A 17,235-nucleotide genomic window follows, 5' to 3' on the forward strand; every position below is an offset into this window, starting at 1 on the left:
TCAAAGCTTTAGTAAGCGAGCACCATAAGTGACATGCCTCTGATGGTTCACACATAACCCTAGTAGCTAGAATACTTGAAGAGAGAGGAGAGAAGTGAGTATAATTTCGGATTTCTCTATGGAAGAAGGAGTGGCCGAAATATTAAGGTATAGTACCCTTTATATATATATATATATATATATATATATATATATATATATATATATATATATATATATATATATATATATATATATATATATATATGACTGAAGTTTAAAGCCAAAGCTAGAGTTTTTGGGATAAGGCCTAGATTAATTAATATAACAATCAAACTACCTTATCTCTTATCCAATCACCCTTTGAGGAAAATTCTAGATGATCTCTAACCAATTTTCATCCACCCCATTCCATGGGAATCTAGAGTCTTCCTGCTTCAACTTTCAACATATAACCAAACAGTCCCTGCCCTTTTAATTAATCCAATTAATCCCAAATTTAATTCTAATTAATTATTAATTAAATAATATGATTTCTAATTAATATATTATTTTCATAACATATTAATAAATTCATTTTGATTTATAATTAATTTATTAATTACATAATAATTAATAAATCAGTTTTTCTCTCTAAAAGTCATCATATTCAATTACTAGGTTTGACGGCAACCAAAAAGGACTTTGCTAATAATTCAAGTATATACTAATTCAGTTATTGGTTTAGACACCTAATCCAACAGTATCATATTTAAGAAAGTTTCCACGACTTCTTATGTAGTTTTATCTCAAATTATAGACTAATAACCCTATATTTACACTTAAGGTAGATAAACCTCTATATTATGTGTTGATTTTGATAATTTTGGGTTCAATTAGTTATTCGTTGTCTTTGATTGACAAAGATCCTCATGTGTTAAAAGTTTCTACCTTTACGGTTTATTGCTTGCTGAGTTTTACATAGTTTTGATAATCATTCTATCTATGTTTACTTGAATCATATTACTTTTATGAAAGTTAACCAAAACTAATGGTTAAGTATAGTAAAGTTGGTAACTTTAATGTGCGAGTTTGCATCTGATGGACATTCATGTGTAGTTAATTGATTTTCATTATCATTGATATAAATAAAAGTTCAAGTCTTTTTTAATACGAACAAAACACTTATTTTTAAAATAACTAATTTACTTGATCACTGCAGTTAAAAGGTTTAGAAATCAAAAGAAGTAATCAAACCATGAGAACTAGTCACTTTATGTAACACTCCAAAAATTTCAACAAATTTAAAGTTTCCAAAACAACTCATTTACTGATAAAAGTATTTACAAAAACATTGTCTCCAAAACATGATTTAATATTAGAGTCTCCCAAGATCTAATCTGTTGTAAAACAAAGGATGTGTAAGGTCACGCCTTCACCTTGCCACAAATCATCCGAAGAACCTGAAACCATAAACAAAATTGTAAACACAATGCTAAGTGAGTTCCCCCAAAGTACCAACACCAAAACAAATAGAACATATACAATAAAATCATGTACTGGGTCCACAACTAAAAGACTGGATTACGCCTAAGCCCATAATATGAGTTAGGTTAGCCTATCAGGCCCACAACTCATATCTGGCCTGCTTTTGAGCCCGCAACATAAGTTTGGCTTGCCCACAGGGCCCACAGCTTATGTCTCGCTTGCTCCTAACCCAATTAGTCATCGGAGTGGAATACCAATATTCAGTCCTCAGTACTAGTTTGGTTTACCAACCGGTCCTCAACTCGTCTATAGAATGCCACTGAGCCATCAGTATAAGTCTGACATGCCTTACTTGGCCCTCAGCGCATATCTAGATTGCTCCAATACCTTCAAGCCCTCAGTAGAGTTTGACATACCAATCGGGTCATCAGCTAGTATCTGGAATGCACCTGCACCCTCAGTATGAGTCTCGCATGCCTACCCGGCCCTCAGCTCCTATCTGGAATGCTCCAGGGTCTGTTGGCCACAACACGAAGCAATACAACCTTAACCTAACACAATATGCGGACAACTAGCAAACATACACAAGTAATCATGCAAATATAATCACAAGTAGTCATACTGATCTACCAGACTAGCATATCAAGACTAGCATGCATATCTATTCCATACTCAGCATATCAACAATATCAGGCTATTTAACCAATAGGCCGACCTTGGTGCCTTTGACCCGTAAGTACAGTGACGAAAACTCACCTTGCACTGCTGAATCATACATATGATCCCTGCCTGCTGTCTAACAGATCCCCGAACCTCCAATATCAAGACAACACCCCATCAACAGTTGGTCCCACGAATAATGTCTAACTATAGATCCGCTAAAATCCACACGCTATCAAATACCACAATGGCAACCCATCAACATCTATCCTATGACTCACACTATGAGTCTAAATTAGGGTAAAAGACCTTTTTACCCTTCCTCAAGCTTGGCCCAAAGCCAAGGTCTAAACTAGATTTCCAAAGGCCCAAAATCCAAAGTAAACATTTAAGGCCCAAATATGCACCAATTTTCCAAATTGGGCCCAATACCTTTCATGAGCCTTTACCCAAGAAAGTCTAACAAGGCACAACAACCCAACCATAAAGATCCAGACGGCCCAACATGGCCTAACACAACCAAACCCAAACCGAAGCCCAAAACAAAAAAGCCCAAGTCTGTCGAGTATGCGGGGAGTACTCAGCGTACAACATGGGAGGCTTGTACACGCATCGAACATACTTGTACGCCCTTCGTACTCACCATCCATAGTCATCTTTCCAATTTAGCACTTCCATTAAGACTTAGGTCCAAACTTATATCTGACTTCTCCAAGGTTGTTAATCACATAAAGTTGCCAACTTTATGTGCATGCATCGCTAAATGGGACTCTAGAGCTCAAAGGAACTTAATACTTGACTTAATACATGCATGGAACACAAACCACCATAACGTTTGCACCTTTATGCCCAAGGAACCCATGATATATCCAGATCTAAAATTTCAAGCTTCAAAAACGATGTTAACTCTCACCCATAAACCAAAAGGGTCAAAATGACAAAAAAATGAACCAAGAAAAAGATCTATGAAATGAAAAGGCAAGGTTTGGACTTTATACCTCTCAAGCGACCAAAATGAGATGCAAATACTGGATCTCAAAGCTTTCCTTCAAAGAACAAATCTTCAAGTTTCTTCTTCTTCTTCTAGATCTACAAAACCCTCCACAAAATCTCACAAGAGCTTAAGATCACCGAACATGGAGGCTAGCTTAGAAATGATTACAAGAGACTATCATAAAGCTTATATAGGGTACAACACAAAAATTAGGGTTTTTCCTTACTTACCCTCGTACGCCCAACGTACGAGGCCTTGCACTCCCACATCACCCTTCGTAGTATGCCAAGCGTACTAACCTCCGCAAAAATACTCCCTGCATACTCCCTTGGTACGCCCCGCGTACTAGGGTCCCCTCTTAAACCCTAAAACACTATGAAGGCCATAACTTCCTCGATCTAAGTCCATTTCCGACGAATTTTATATCCACAGAAAGGTGACGAGAAGCCCAACACTTCTAGTAACCCATCATAGCCTTAAAACTCCCCGAACAAAAACTAAAATTCATAAAGGACCGAGTTAACAAATTATGATTATGCCCTTGGGCTCCGAAACACCATCAAACACTCGAATCACTTAGACCTTAACACCCTCATCCAAAAAGGGTCAGATCCATTCTTCCCCAAGATACAAAGCCTTATGAAAACTTATGATTTAGCTGCATCCCTGAATAATAAAGCGATTCGAAACTGGGTGTTACAAATCTCCCCCACTTAAATTCAGTTTTGTCATCGAAATCATTCCTTATCACCCCCGACATGCTCGACAGCCTGAGGGACACAACCACAACCTTGAACATATAATTACCTTCCTAAGGCAACTAAACCCAACATAACTTTCCACCCAAAGAAGACGAATCCACGATCACATGCAGAAACCCACCTACTTTATCTCAAACCTGAAATCTCGAATTGGTCTAACTCCTTGACAGACCGCTCATACTGAACTAATGCTAAATCCATGAGACTTATCCATCAAGCTATCTCTTCAGCTCCTGATGATAACAATTTCATGAACACAATGAGATTCTAAATATAGATTTCCTTAACTGCCGGACCGATACGCTACTACTATGATCTTGAAGACTCAACACTTACCCGGTCTTCACAAAGGTAGAACCATCCCAAAGCGCAGCCACATAATCTAAATCTTGAACCCTTCAACTAATGACTTTGAATTTAAATAAAGGTAAAATTTATGTTTAAATAATACTCGTTCACAAAGTGTTCGAAAATTTGTTCTTACCATAACTATACTGTTATATGGTATGTACATTTTCCTAGTTGTGTAATAGTTCTCACTTGTGATAAAGAATTTTTTATAAATTTAAAAGTATTATATAATTTACACATCAAGTTTTTAGCACCGTTGTCAGAGAACGAATTAATTTAGTTTAAAACTTTTTGTTATTCTATTCTTCGTCGTTCCATTCATTCCATCTAACTAAATATGAAAAAAAAAAGTAAAAAAATGTTATTCTTTAATTACTTAGAGAATAAATTAATTATAGAAAAATATTGAAGACAATAGAACAATATAAGAATGAAGGAGTCCTTTGTATAATGTCCCTTCCTTGTGTCATTTGTTATAGGCTAGGTTTTAATGTAACATTCCAAATCAGGTATTACGTTGAAGCCCTTAAAAATTTTAAAATGATTGCATAATAAGTCTCTTAAGTATGTTGGGTATACTCATGGGTACGCTTAGCGTACTTTACAAGAATGATTGTGGAGGGACAACACGTACACTGGGCGTACCAGGAGTACGCTAAGCGTACGTGACATATGTCCAAACCCTAATTTTCGAACTTGAGGCCTATATAAACATCCTTATCTCATTTAAGCCTCACCCTAACGTAACAGCCCGGAATTTCCAGGTATTCATTATTGGTGCATTTTTTTTGAGAATTGTGAGAGGACTTTGGAGTTGGAGCTCAAACTCACCGAGTAGGATCGCGATTTTGGACACGGGTTCGCGTCTGGACTCGGTGAGTCCACGCTGTGTAATGAAACCATAATTCCCAGGGTTTGAGACCTATTTAAAGGGCCTTATGGCCGTCATTTGTTCTTACCAATCCATAAAGAGAAACCCTAGAGTGATTGAGCGTTTTGAGAGAGAAAAGAAGCCATTCTTGACCTTTGTGGTGTTGTTTAGAAAGAAGAAGGAGGTCCTAACCAAGAGGAAGCAAAGGAGGTTGCCATACTATGGATTTGAAGCTTAGATCATCACACGTGATGTATTAATTCAACTCATCTTCTGTTTTATGAAGTATATTTGGATTTAGGGTTTCTTGTAACCTTTGTTGGGTTGATTTGATGCCCAGATAGTCCCTTTCTAGTGATGAGGCTTTGGATCTAGATCCATAAAGGTCCAGAGAGTCTCACTCATCAAGCTTTATGAAGAGAAATGGAGGTTATGACCTTGAGTTGTGGTATTTGTGGCTAAATCATCATATATGGTCATATAGATGTTGTATGTACATCAAGATAGCAACTTTACGTGATAAATAAGCTTGGAAGGACTGGATCTATGAGTTAGTGGAACAGATCTGACCTCAGGAGTAAGTTTGAGTCGTTGCATGGCATGGACTCGCCGAGTCCGAAGAACAGACTCGACGAGTAGCATGAAGATTGCCCAGCACCACTCAACGAGTGGTCTTGCCAAGTTGAGGGATTGACTCAGTGAGTTAGGGAGAGTCAGAGTGGGTTAACAGGTGGACTGAGTCAAGCTGGGACTTACCGAGTTGATCTGGAGACTCGGCAAGTTGAGTCGTGGAGGCCCCACAACTCATGCCAGGTGGAACTCGTCGAGTTAGGAGAATACTCGTCGTGTCAAGTGAGGATCCCAGGGAAATCAGTGTATGCGTATAGACTCGCCGAGTCGCTATAGTGCACTCGCCGAGTCTGGTCAAAGTTGACCGTTGACCATTGACCAGTGTTGACCTATGTTGACTTGTTAAGGGATAGTCAAACCTAGTTGGGAAAGTGTTAATTAAATATGTATTGTGCTATAGGAGGACTATAGATCGGGAGATCGAGCACGAGTGATTTCAGGGACTTGCGAGTTACCGAGATACGCGAGGTGAGTCTTCTCACTATACTTTACCTTGAGTAGGTAAATAGAGTTATGTGATACAGTGCTTGTATTCTATATTTATATGTTATGTGTTGCGCTGCATTATTCTTTGAGATATATGTTGTGCATGTTTACAGAGTTAGAACCTGAGGGTTCACAGAGTTTGGGTGCACGGACCCACAGAGTTATAGCCTCGAGTGGCTAATATGTGTTATATGTGTTATTTTGGGGAACTCACTAAGATTTGTGCTTACAACGTTTGGTGTTATTTGTTTCAGGTACTAGTGACGACCGTGGGAAGGCGCCAGCTTGATCCGTACACACGCATGGGATTTATGATTTTGGGATCTTGGGATTTTTGTATTACTTGGATTGAGTTTCAAACATGGTTGTTTTATGAATATTAAGTGAATTATGTTTTATAAAATTTGAAAAATTTGTTTTGAAATTTACGGTGTTACACCTAATCAGCCTCTTTCACCTTCAAACGTCTCTAGAAACCTTAATACCATTTTGAGAGTGTATTTTGAGCTTAAGGAGTGCATTTGTGGCCTTTATAGTGTTCATTCAAGAAGTAGAAGTTTTCAAACAAGCTTGGAGTGGCATTGGGCTTCAACAATCTGTATCTAATTCACCTTGAGGAGCTTCTGGAGGTATAAAGATTTGATCTTTCTTTCTTGTTCTTTAGATCTAGTTAGGGTTTTCTTTATGGTCCCTTTTGTTGGTTTTGGACCTTCTCTTGAGAGTTGAGCAACTCCAGAGGTTGGAATGGTTAGATCTGAGCCTTGTGAGCATGCTATATGCATAAAGGTGCTATCTTGGAGAGTATCTAGACTCCATGCAAGAGTTTGGAACCTTACATGAAGTCCTAATGTGAAGAATGAATTTTTAAGTCCCATAGAGCATGCAAGGGCATAAAGTTTCCAATTTTATGCCCTAGGATATCTTAATGAGCTCAGATCTAGTTTTTGGATGTTAGAACATCGAGCATTAAGCACTTAATTGAAGGAAGTGATTAATTTGTTTGTACATTGAGTGTAATTTAGTGTACGCCATGTGTACTGCTCAAGGACTTAGTACGATGTGCATACCGGTGTGGTACGTCGGGCGTACGCACATCAGTTGGACTTGGAATTTGTTTTGGGCCTTTGAGCTTTAGGGTCTCAGTTAGTCATTGGGACTGGTCATGTTTTGGGATTAGTGGGCCCGTTTATCTGTTTTTGGTCATGGATGTTATGATTAGGCCTTATTGGGCTATGAGGCCCATTAATGATTTTGAATATGGACTTTGGGCCCATTAACTAAGGAAGACCTTTTGGGCCATTAGGAAAGGACTTGGAGTTTCGGTATTTCAATTGGATTGTGTTTATCCATAACCTTGGGTAATGTTATCATTGTTCAGCATGGGGGGTTACAGATAGTTAGGAGAGCAACTTTTAGATTCTTCGGATAGAGGTGAGTCTTCTCACCATACCAATGGGTCTAAGGCACCAAGGCCGACCTATTTAATGTTATACGAATTGATAGCTAGTTATGTGATATGTCATTAGGACATTTGTATGAAAGACCCCAGGAGGTTCCCGTGACAGTATATTAAGACCATGAGCAGGTTCCCATGGCATCTAGTATAAGTCCTTGGAGGGTTTCCATGGATTCGTGGTATGTTTATTTGTTTAGCTCGTATGATATTTTCATGACTTTTGTAGACCGCGTGGGGGTTCCTGCGGTAATTAGCCAAGACCATGTGGGGGTTCCAGTGGCGGCTAGTAAAGACCACATGGGGGTTTTCCTGTGGCACTTGGTGTAAGACCTTGGAAGGTTTCCACAACATCCTTATATGTCTATATGCATGGCTTATGTGGTATATGTAGCTTTTATAGCTAATATGATATGTGTTATGTGGAATGTGTGTGGGGTATGCTCTGGGGGACTCACTAAGCATTAGTTTACAGTTTGTGGATTTGTTTCAGGTACGTCCGAGCCCAAGTGCAAGGGAAAGGCTTGATTGCACAGCGTGCATGTAGCACCTGGAGCCTGGTATGTAAATCTTAATTGAGTATTTGTCCTTTTTAAGCCTTGGACTCGGCGAGTCATAGGTCTGACTCGGCGAGTAAGGACGGGACCCGGGACACGTTTAAGTTGGCGACTCGGCGAGTCACCGTTGTTGGATGAAACCCTAAGTTTCAGGGGTTTTACACCATATTTAATCCCCCTTTCCGCCCCCAAGCCAGCCCCCATTCACCCTAAGAGCCATATACCTCGTTCTAAGCCTTGTTTTGTGGATTTGAAGCCATTTGGTGTCTCCTCTTGGAGATTGGAGTGAGTAGGGAAGGAGATCAAGAAGAAGAAGAGGAGGTCAAGCATTTGTGAGCAATTTCAGAGTGATATCTAAGGTATGGCTCGTTTTCCCCCTTGTCTCCATGCTTATGGCCCCATTAAAGTCCATCATGGCTCATTTCCAAGCTTGTATGTGCATAATATTTCGAAATAAGTTGATTGGTCTCTAGATCCAAGCATAGTTGAGCTCCAGGAGCTCAGATCCACTACCTTTATGAGCCCATATTGCATATAAACCTTAGATCTACTCTTTTGGTGCATTTTGAACCCTAAAAACCCCAGAGATGGATATTTACACGTAAAGTTGGAAACTTTACGTGTTATTCATGCTCTAGGAGCCCAGATCTACGAATGACATGGATTGGATTCGAGCAAAATCGCATTTTTAGCTATCGCATGGAGCGGACTCTGCGAGTCGCTCATCTGACTCGGCAAGTCCAGTCGCGAGTCTCCGGGTTTGTCCCCTTTTTGTTATGTCGGTTCGTGTGGTGAGTCCAGGAGGGACTCGGTGAGTTGGAAGCCAAAACTCACCCATAGTGGAACTTGGCGAGTCGATTCCCAGACTCGGCGAGTTCAAGGCAATCTCCTTAGATCAAGATCAGACTCGGTGAGTTGTTCATACAACTCGGCGAGTCACAGTATAACTTGTTCATCGGATGAAGATGAACTCGACGAGTAGGATGAAGGACTTAAACACCAGTTTGGAAGGAGAACTCATCGAGTCGACGCCTAACTCGGCGAGTAGAAACAGAATTCAGGACAGTCGTTTGGATATGGACTCGGCGAGTTGGCGAGCCAACTCGGCGAGTCGGGTCAACTGGAAGTTGACTCTGACTTTGACTTAGGGCATGATCAGGGGTAAAATGGTCATTTTACCCAAAGGTCTGTTAGCAGTTTTTGACTAAGTGTTTGGTGGGAATATAGCCGGAGGATTTCCGTAATAGCAGCAGCAACAGTCAGACTATTCCTACGAAGATCAACAGCTACTCCGAGGTGAGTTACCTTCCAGTAGCGGTGGGTCTAAGGCCACAATGCCGGCCCACCAGTAGGAGTTGTATGTTAGATGATTGTCTTTGTGATATCATCTAGGTTTGATACTACCTGATATGTTATGTCGTATGTGTTAGTAGTAGAGTTCGGTTGTTAGGACCGAAGGGTAGTCAGACACCCCAGATATGTCTGACATTACGTTTGTGTTATGATATATGTGATTGTGGTAGTAGGGGTGAAATAGTCCCCGAGGTTCGGTTGTTAGGACCGAAGGGTAGTCAGCACCCCAGAATAGCTTGACATGGGTAGGTCAGCACCCCAGAATGGCTTGACACGGGTAAGACGGCACCCCAGAATGGCCGCACGGGTAGTCGGCACCCCAGAATGGCCGTACCGGGTAGTCAGGCACCCCAGAATAGCCTGGTAGTATGTACGATATATATTGTATGGTATGTGGTACGATGGGGGAACTCACTAAGCTTTGTGCTTACAGTTTACAGTTTTGGTTTCAGGTACCTCTTCATCGAAGGGAAGGAGCTGGCTCGGTAGCGGCACATCATGCACACACATTGGGTTCCACATTTACTAGATTTCCCTGGGATTTATACTCTGATGTTTCGATTGGTTGTATGACTTGACTTTTGAACATGGTTTATGTGATGATGTAGTTTGGTCAAACAACGTTTTTATTTATTAACAAATTCTAAAGTAATGTTTTTAAAAACGAAATTTTTGGACGTGAAAATTGGGTCGTTACAGTGCACTCTCTCAAGCGTTTTATGGGACACTCTTGATGTTTTAAAATAAAAGTTGTAATTGATATGAGTTTTGAAAACAATTATGTTTGGATTTTGTAATTTATGGAGATGTGTTTGGGTTAATCAAAAATGAAAATTTTCTTTTGAAAATTTGGGTCGTTACATTTAAAAGGCGTGAAGCACTCCGAGGAGATTAGCCATCCGAGAGCCTCATTTTTGATGCACTTCGAATCTAGGGATTCACGTACACGAGGCGCTTATATTTTCAAACAAAAAAAGCTAAAGTATTTTAGAACCATAACTCCTAGACAAAACAACTTAATAACCAAGTTAAGAAGCAAAAACACCAATGACATAATTCAAAGACAACTACAGGACATAACAAAAATCATAAATAACCAAAAATGCTTAAAACTCATCAGCATCATCATCATCAACATCAATCCTAAGTACCCCCTCCTCTCCATCATCTTCAAAAACTCCAATATCTTCTTCTATATCTTAATCAATCAAGTTAAATCCCCTAGAAGCCCTTCTACAATTTGAGGTTTCAGCAACACCATTTCCTTTATCTCTTAATGAAGTTGAACTTGGTGTAGATGATCTCCTAGTGGAATAATTAGGCTCAAATGCCCCATAAGCTTTATCAATAGCAAACCAAGTTAAATCATCTTCATCAAACACAAAGTCATCCTCCTCAACATTTTCCCCATCCATATGGCCCATCAACCACTCGTTACTTTCATCTATTTCTTTCAAAAGAATAGGATCTATGGTGTCCTTTCTTTGATATCTTCTTTGCAAAGCACGATTAAACTTGATGTACACTATGTCAGTTAATCTACTTTGCGCTAATTTGTTAATTTTTTAATGAAGTTGCTGAAAAACACTCCAGTTCCTCTCGCAACACATAACACTACAGGTTAAGCGAAGAACTCGAATAGCAAATTTTTGTAACTCCGGTGTTGACGCTCCATATGCAGACCACCAGTCAGCTGTTAATAAAAAAATCAGCTGCTAATTGGAAAAAAATTAGGTAACAAAAAAAGCAGGGACTAATCCACTGTTTTTTATTACCTAGAGATCTTTTGTCTCTTTTTCTTACGGCCATTGGATTGCAAAATAGACCTTGGGAATTTTGATACAAGTCTAGTTGTTCCCCAATCTTATCTTCAGTGCTCAAATCAAGTACCAACCTTTGAATGGTTGCATACAATCCATTCATAACCTCAACACACATTGCATTCTCTGGATTTTTGTAATACAATTCTGGATTTAAGAAAAACCCAACTGGATGTAACGGTCTATGGAGTTGGCAATCCCATCTTGCATCAAATATACTCAAAAGATTTTTTATAATGTTCTTCTTTATGCAAAAAACTAGCAGCGATAGTCTCTTTAGCCCTATCCATGGACTCATAGATGTATCCCATGGTTGGATTTTTGTCTCCATCTACCATTCTAAGAACCTTAACAAGAGGTCCAGTCAACTTTAAAGAATAGACTATATTACTCCAAAACCTTTCTCGCAAAAAAAGTTGATGTTAATCTCTTCCCCGCAGCATCTTTTGACCACTTGGTATTGTTCCACTCTGGAGACGTGATCATCTTCCATAAATTATTTTTTGTTTATGCATTTAGTAGAGAGTAATGAATGATGTTGAAAATCTCGTGATTGCAGGCATATGTAGGTTTCTCTGAAAAATACCAACATGGTTATAAATATAACCATTACAGAACATAGCTCCCTTCAAAGTATTCCGCACCTTTAGGATCTTTCCAAAATCTTCCAACATCATATTGACACAATGAGCAGCACAAGGAGTCCTGTATAAAAGTGGTCTTGTTGCCTCTAACATTGATCCTAAAAGTGTTTTTGTAGAGAAATATGAATGAATAAGACAAGTATACTCAATACAGTAACTAACAGGTAAAAGAGTTACTAAGACTTAGTGACTTATCGACTTTAACATAGTTAGATGCATTATCTGTCACTACTTGCACTATATTCTCCTCTCTTATCTCTTCCACCATATCATCGAGAATTTTAAACAATATGTTTGAATCTTTCTTGATTTATGAGACATTCAAGGACTTTAAAAAGACCGAACCTTTAGGAGAATTCACTAAAAAGTTCACAATATCTTTCTGGATAGTTGAATCACGCCATCCATTTGATATAATCGAGCAACCTTTTACTACCTTCTTGCTTGTAATCTTTTAACACTTTTTGGGTGGATTCCACTTCATTTTTAAGTAGAGGAACTCTAAGCTCATACATTCTTGGAGGTTTGAATGTCGGGCCAAATTATGCAACAGATTCCATGGCAATATGAAAGCTATCATAAGAAGTTGCTTTAAAAGGTAGCTCTGCATCATAAAACCAACGATCTATCTCCTTACAAGCCTTGTCCCTAAGGTCTTTTCGACATACTTCGTTAATTGTTTGTTGTTTTCCACATTTTCTGCCTTTGAGTTTGTCTTCTGGTTTATTGGCATAAAACTTGTCTAAAGGACCCTTTTGTCTTGGATTTTTAGGTGGAGGCTTGCTACTTCCTTGTCCCACGCCATCATCATCTTCATCATAGTCATCAAGTGCCACTACATTTGAATGGTCAGTAGTTCTTGCACTTTTTTCTGCTTCTTTCTGGATCATATAGTTCTTCACTTCTTCCCGCACATGCTCAGTACACTTTGGGCATCTTTTACAATTTTTGAAACCTCCGACTAAATGTTGTTTTAGACGGTATAATCCTCCAGAAGTTGACTTTGCAAAAAATTTGCAAGTAAAATTGTGCCTATTTGTTGGGTCAGCTGTACCATATCTACTGCCTGGATCCATTGCATCTTCAGTGTCAACAATAGGATTGTTGGTGTCCATAGTATCCGTGGAATGGGAAGAAAGGATGAGAAGAAAAGACGTTTGAATAATGGAAGCAAAAGAATATAGAGAACAAGGGAAGAAAACTACATGGATTGATAGAGAATGAGGGATGAAGATACATGGATTTATAGTGATTGTCGGGACCTATTGGAATAACCATAAGTAATGCAGAGTCGGTATCGATGTATATAAAGCGTGAATTGACCCAACCCGAAAATAGACGGGTTTGGGTTAATATTTTTGATGCGTCAACCCGCCAACCCACCAACCCGTTTATTTCATGGGTTGAGTTGGGTAATTTGCAGGGGTGTATCTAACATATAAGAAGGTAGGTACTAGGACCTACCTAAAATTTGAATTTCATTTATAATATATATACCACAAAAATTAGGAACTACTTTAGAAAAAATAAAGGACCTGCCTTGAGTTTGTTATTCTAAAAAATGTCTTAAAAACCATTTTAAAGAGGGCAAAAAATAAGTTATATGGAGCATTTGTGCTGTTAAATATATAGGATTAAATATAAAATATAGTTTTTACCAAACAATAAGGTATCAATACACTAATAATCAACTAATTTTTCATTAAATCGTTCGGCCTTTTCAATTATATTTCAGTCGTTTTTTTTTTTAATATTTTTTATAAATTTTAATTGGTGGTGGTTGATCGGTTTTTTCAGTTATATTTCATTAAATCATACATGACCCAACCTGACCCGACCTCTCACAAGTGTTATTGATTTTTTATCGGTTTCACTTAATTTGGGAACCATGTGATATTTTGTTCTAGATTCGCCATTGGTTATCTGTTTGGGTTTGTGGGTCAACCCGCCAACCCATATATATATATATATATATATATATATATATATATATATATATATATATATATATATATATATTACAATTAAAAAATGATATATTTAATTATTAATAAAATTTGATTTTATTAATAATTAAATATAACCAATGGCGTTTGCAGTTCGTTAATCAAAAAAGAAAAAATACATATTGTTATTTTTTAGATATTCACGAGACATGAACAAAGAACACATCCATTTTCTATGAATGTTTTCATTTATCATTTTTATTTGGATGTTATTGAATTTATGAATTTAGATTGAAAACCTATTTTTATGTTAATTACTTCAATCGTTTTAAGAATTTATGTTAAAAAAAAAACCCCACTTTTTAAAATGTGTTGCTTATTTATTAAATGTGTTATATGTGTTGGATTCAAGGTTATAAAAAGCTCGTCATGGCGTGCCACGACTCCAAGGCTTGCATATGTCGCCAAGCTTTGCCAAAATGTTGCCTTAACTCATATATGTGTATAAAAATGAATAATAATTGAAAATACGTATAAAAATATTAATTATATAGAAAATTGTCGCCTTAAGTCACGCCTTACAAACGTCGTGACTTGCCAAGGCTTGTAAAAGCTTGAGGCTTGACATTGCCACCAAATCACGCCTTACATTATTTAGAACCTTGGTTGAGTTTGACCCATTAACTTGTGAACCTGTGAACCCATATACTTAAACGGGGTATATGAGTTGGGTTAGGTTGAAGTTTCCAACCCACCAACCCGTGACACGCCAACCCGTCAACCCATATATTATATGGGTTTGGTTGAATTTATGTTTTTTGACCTGCCAACTCGTGACCCACCAACCCGAACTCAACCCAATTGTTAGGCCTAAACTAAACGACACATATATTATTACAGTTAAAAAGCAATAACATAATTAATAGGTATACGGTAGAATTTAGCCTAATACCCAAGGCCCGGTACATGAATCCCTAAAGGCGAGCCATTTGGCGCCTCACAAAGAATTGCCGATTCACAACAAGATTCGATGCCTCCTATACACTGCCTCGCCTTGGAGGCTGGAGGCGTTTCCATTGTCGCCTTAAGTCACCTAGCACCTAGGCGTAATTTTTAAAACATAGGTTCTAGGTAACAAGGAGATAGAATTACCTATTTTTATTAGGTTTTGGATTTTGCATCTTTCAAGGTTTTTTATATTTGTAATATTTATCTAGTAATTTAAATTTGCATAACTCTCTAAACTTATCATTACTATAACCATCGATTGACATTATCTTTCATACTTAATAATACTCTTAATCAAATGAGAAAATGATGATAATGTCATTGGTTATATATGAATTCTACTTTTGTAAACAGTTATACTTAATAATACTTAACCACTTGGGTTGTGGTGATTTAGTAAGACATGTGGAAGAGAGAGATATGGTGGATAACATATTGATCCATGTTCAAATCTTGACATCACTCAGCCATTGTGGTCATGGAGGTTCGCCTGTAGTGACTCCATGACATAAGGTAAAGTTTCATGTTTGCAGCGGGAGATTAATCGATGCACAGAAGTTGGTCCGGAAACCCTCGTTAGGGAAGTTCCATTTCCAAAAAAAAATAAAAATTAATAATACTCTTAATCAAATGACAAATGACTGATAATGACATTGGTTCTCTATGAATTCTACTCTTTGTACCCAATAATAACCGACCAAAAAAATCCAACTACAGATTGTGGTCAAGTATTGTCGCTTTGAATTTATTGGCTTTGACTATGATTTCATAGCTTGATTATCTAAAAATTTTAGATAATTTTTATATACAATCTAGTATAATTGTACGATTTCATAGTAAAAAAATGTTAGATTTCATAGTTAAAAATAACAAATTCGTAGTCACTTTTTTGGAAAAAAAAAAAATTATTTGAGTGCAAATTGCAGGTGGGAGCATAGCAAATCGCAGGTGGAGCACGTCCATCCACAATTTGTTTAAAAATAAAACTTTGATAGATACTCATTCTTGTTGGGCCATGAGCCGACAATTGAGCTAAAATCCTAAAATCGTAGTGAGATCTAGTCATCTGCTATTTCATTTGCAAGTTTTGAAAAAACATTTTTTGATAAACAAATCAAAATGTGAAAGACGAATCAAAGTCGTTGACTACATTTGATATATAGTATTTTTTTTTTCCGAAATTTATAAATTTCTCTAAATCAAAATGTGAAAGATAAATCATGTTTATAACCACTGAGACGAGATGCATGCGTGTAAAACACCGCGTATGCATATTCAATTCCATTTCGACCCTACTTTTGAATCTCTTTACCATTAGAAGTACGTTTTATTTTCAGGTTTGCCATTTGATATATATTCAAATCAATCAAGTTTGCCCCCCTTACTTTTATCTGATACGACTAAGACCCACTTATTTATTAATTTTATGTCTGTTTCAGGCTTATCATTTTTCTTGCTGTAGATTTCCTAGATTTTCATACAAGTCATAAATTTGAAAGTGAAATATATATTATATAAATAATTAATATTTTCTTTTGAATAGAAAACGTTAAGACTATGAATTGTAATACAACTCATCACATTCAAAACTTAAATTTATAATTAAAGAAATAATTTACTTGTTGAGGCATGTCGGTTAAAGAATTGAGGCAATCGTTTTTTTATTAGATCAAATTGCATTTCAATCTTCATAATAAATTCCTCGTTTGTCAAGTTCGAATAATGATATTTTTTTATTATAGCAATTACTTTCAACTTAAACAAACAATTTACTTTAAAATCGTACAGTTGTTACCATTTGAAATACTTTGATATCTGTTCATATTTTATAAATTATTTGGTTTATCCTAAAACAAAATCCTGGCTACACCACTAAATAAAGGAGTATAAATCCTCCATATATTAATTAGCTTTTTTCACTTTTCTAGGTAAATAATATAAATATTACGAACTAATAATCGAATTTAGTGAAACATATGCAATACTTACCTTGTAAGTGGCATGGACTAATCGAGCTTAGTGAAACATATGCAATACTATAATTTACCTTGTAAGTGGCATGGACAAGAGTGGTTCTTATCTAAACAAGTTTTACATATAAATTTAAAAATATTTTCATTATACATGTATATAACTAGGTCAATGCCTTAAATGATTATTTAAAATAAATATTTTGAGTCACTGTAATAAAAATATTTCAAATTATTGTTATACAAGTTTTGGTTGTGGTTTAGTATATAGGGACTAATCATGGG

General features: G+C 37.1%; 1 protein-coding gene across 1 annotated transcript; it reads right to left on the reverse strand.

Annotated features, from left to right (window-relative positions):
• Window positions 1–10,761: 10,761 nt before the first annotated feature.
• LOC145039305 (uncharacterized) lies at window positions 10,762–11,713 on the reverse strand. The gene is made up of 3 exons (XM_078987373.1): window positions 11,338–11,713; window positions 11,181–11,255; window positions 10,762–11,111 (listed from the first exon to the last, which is right to left on the reverse strand). The coding sequence occupies exons 1-3, from the start codon at window positions 11,711–11,713 to the stop codon at window positions 10,762–10,764; spliced, it is 801 nt and encodes a 266-aa protein (XP_078843499.1).
• Window positions 11,714–17,235: the final 5,522 nt, after the last annotated feature.

This window comes from Lactuca saligna, chromosome 4, assembly GCF_052625555.1.
Source record: "Lactuca saligna cultivar CGN05327 chromosome 4, ASM5262555v1, whole genome shotgun sequence".
NCBI classification, from domain to species: Eukaryota; Viridiplantae; Streptophyta; class Magnoliopsida; order Asterales; family Asteraceae; genus Lactuca; species Lactuca saligna.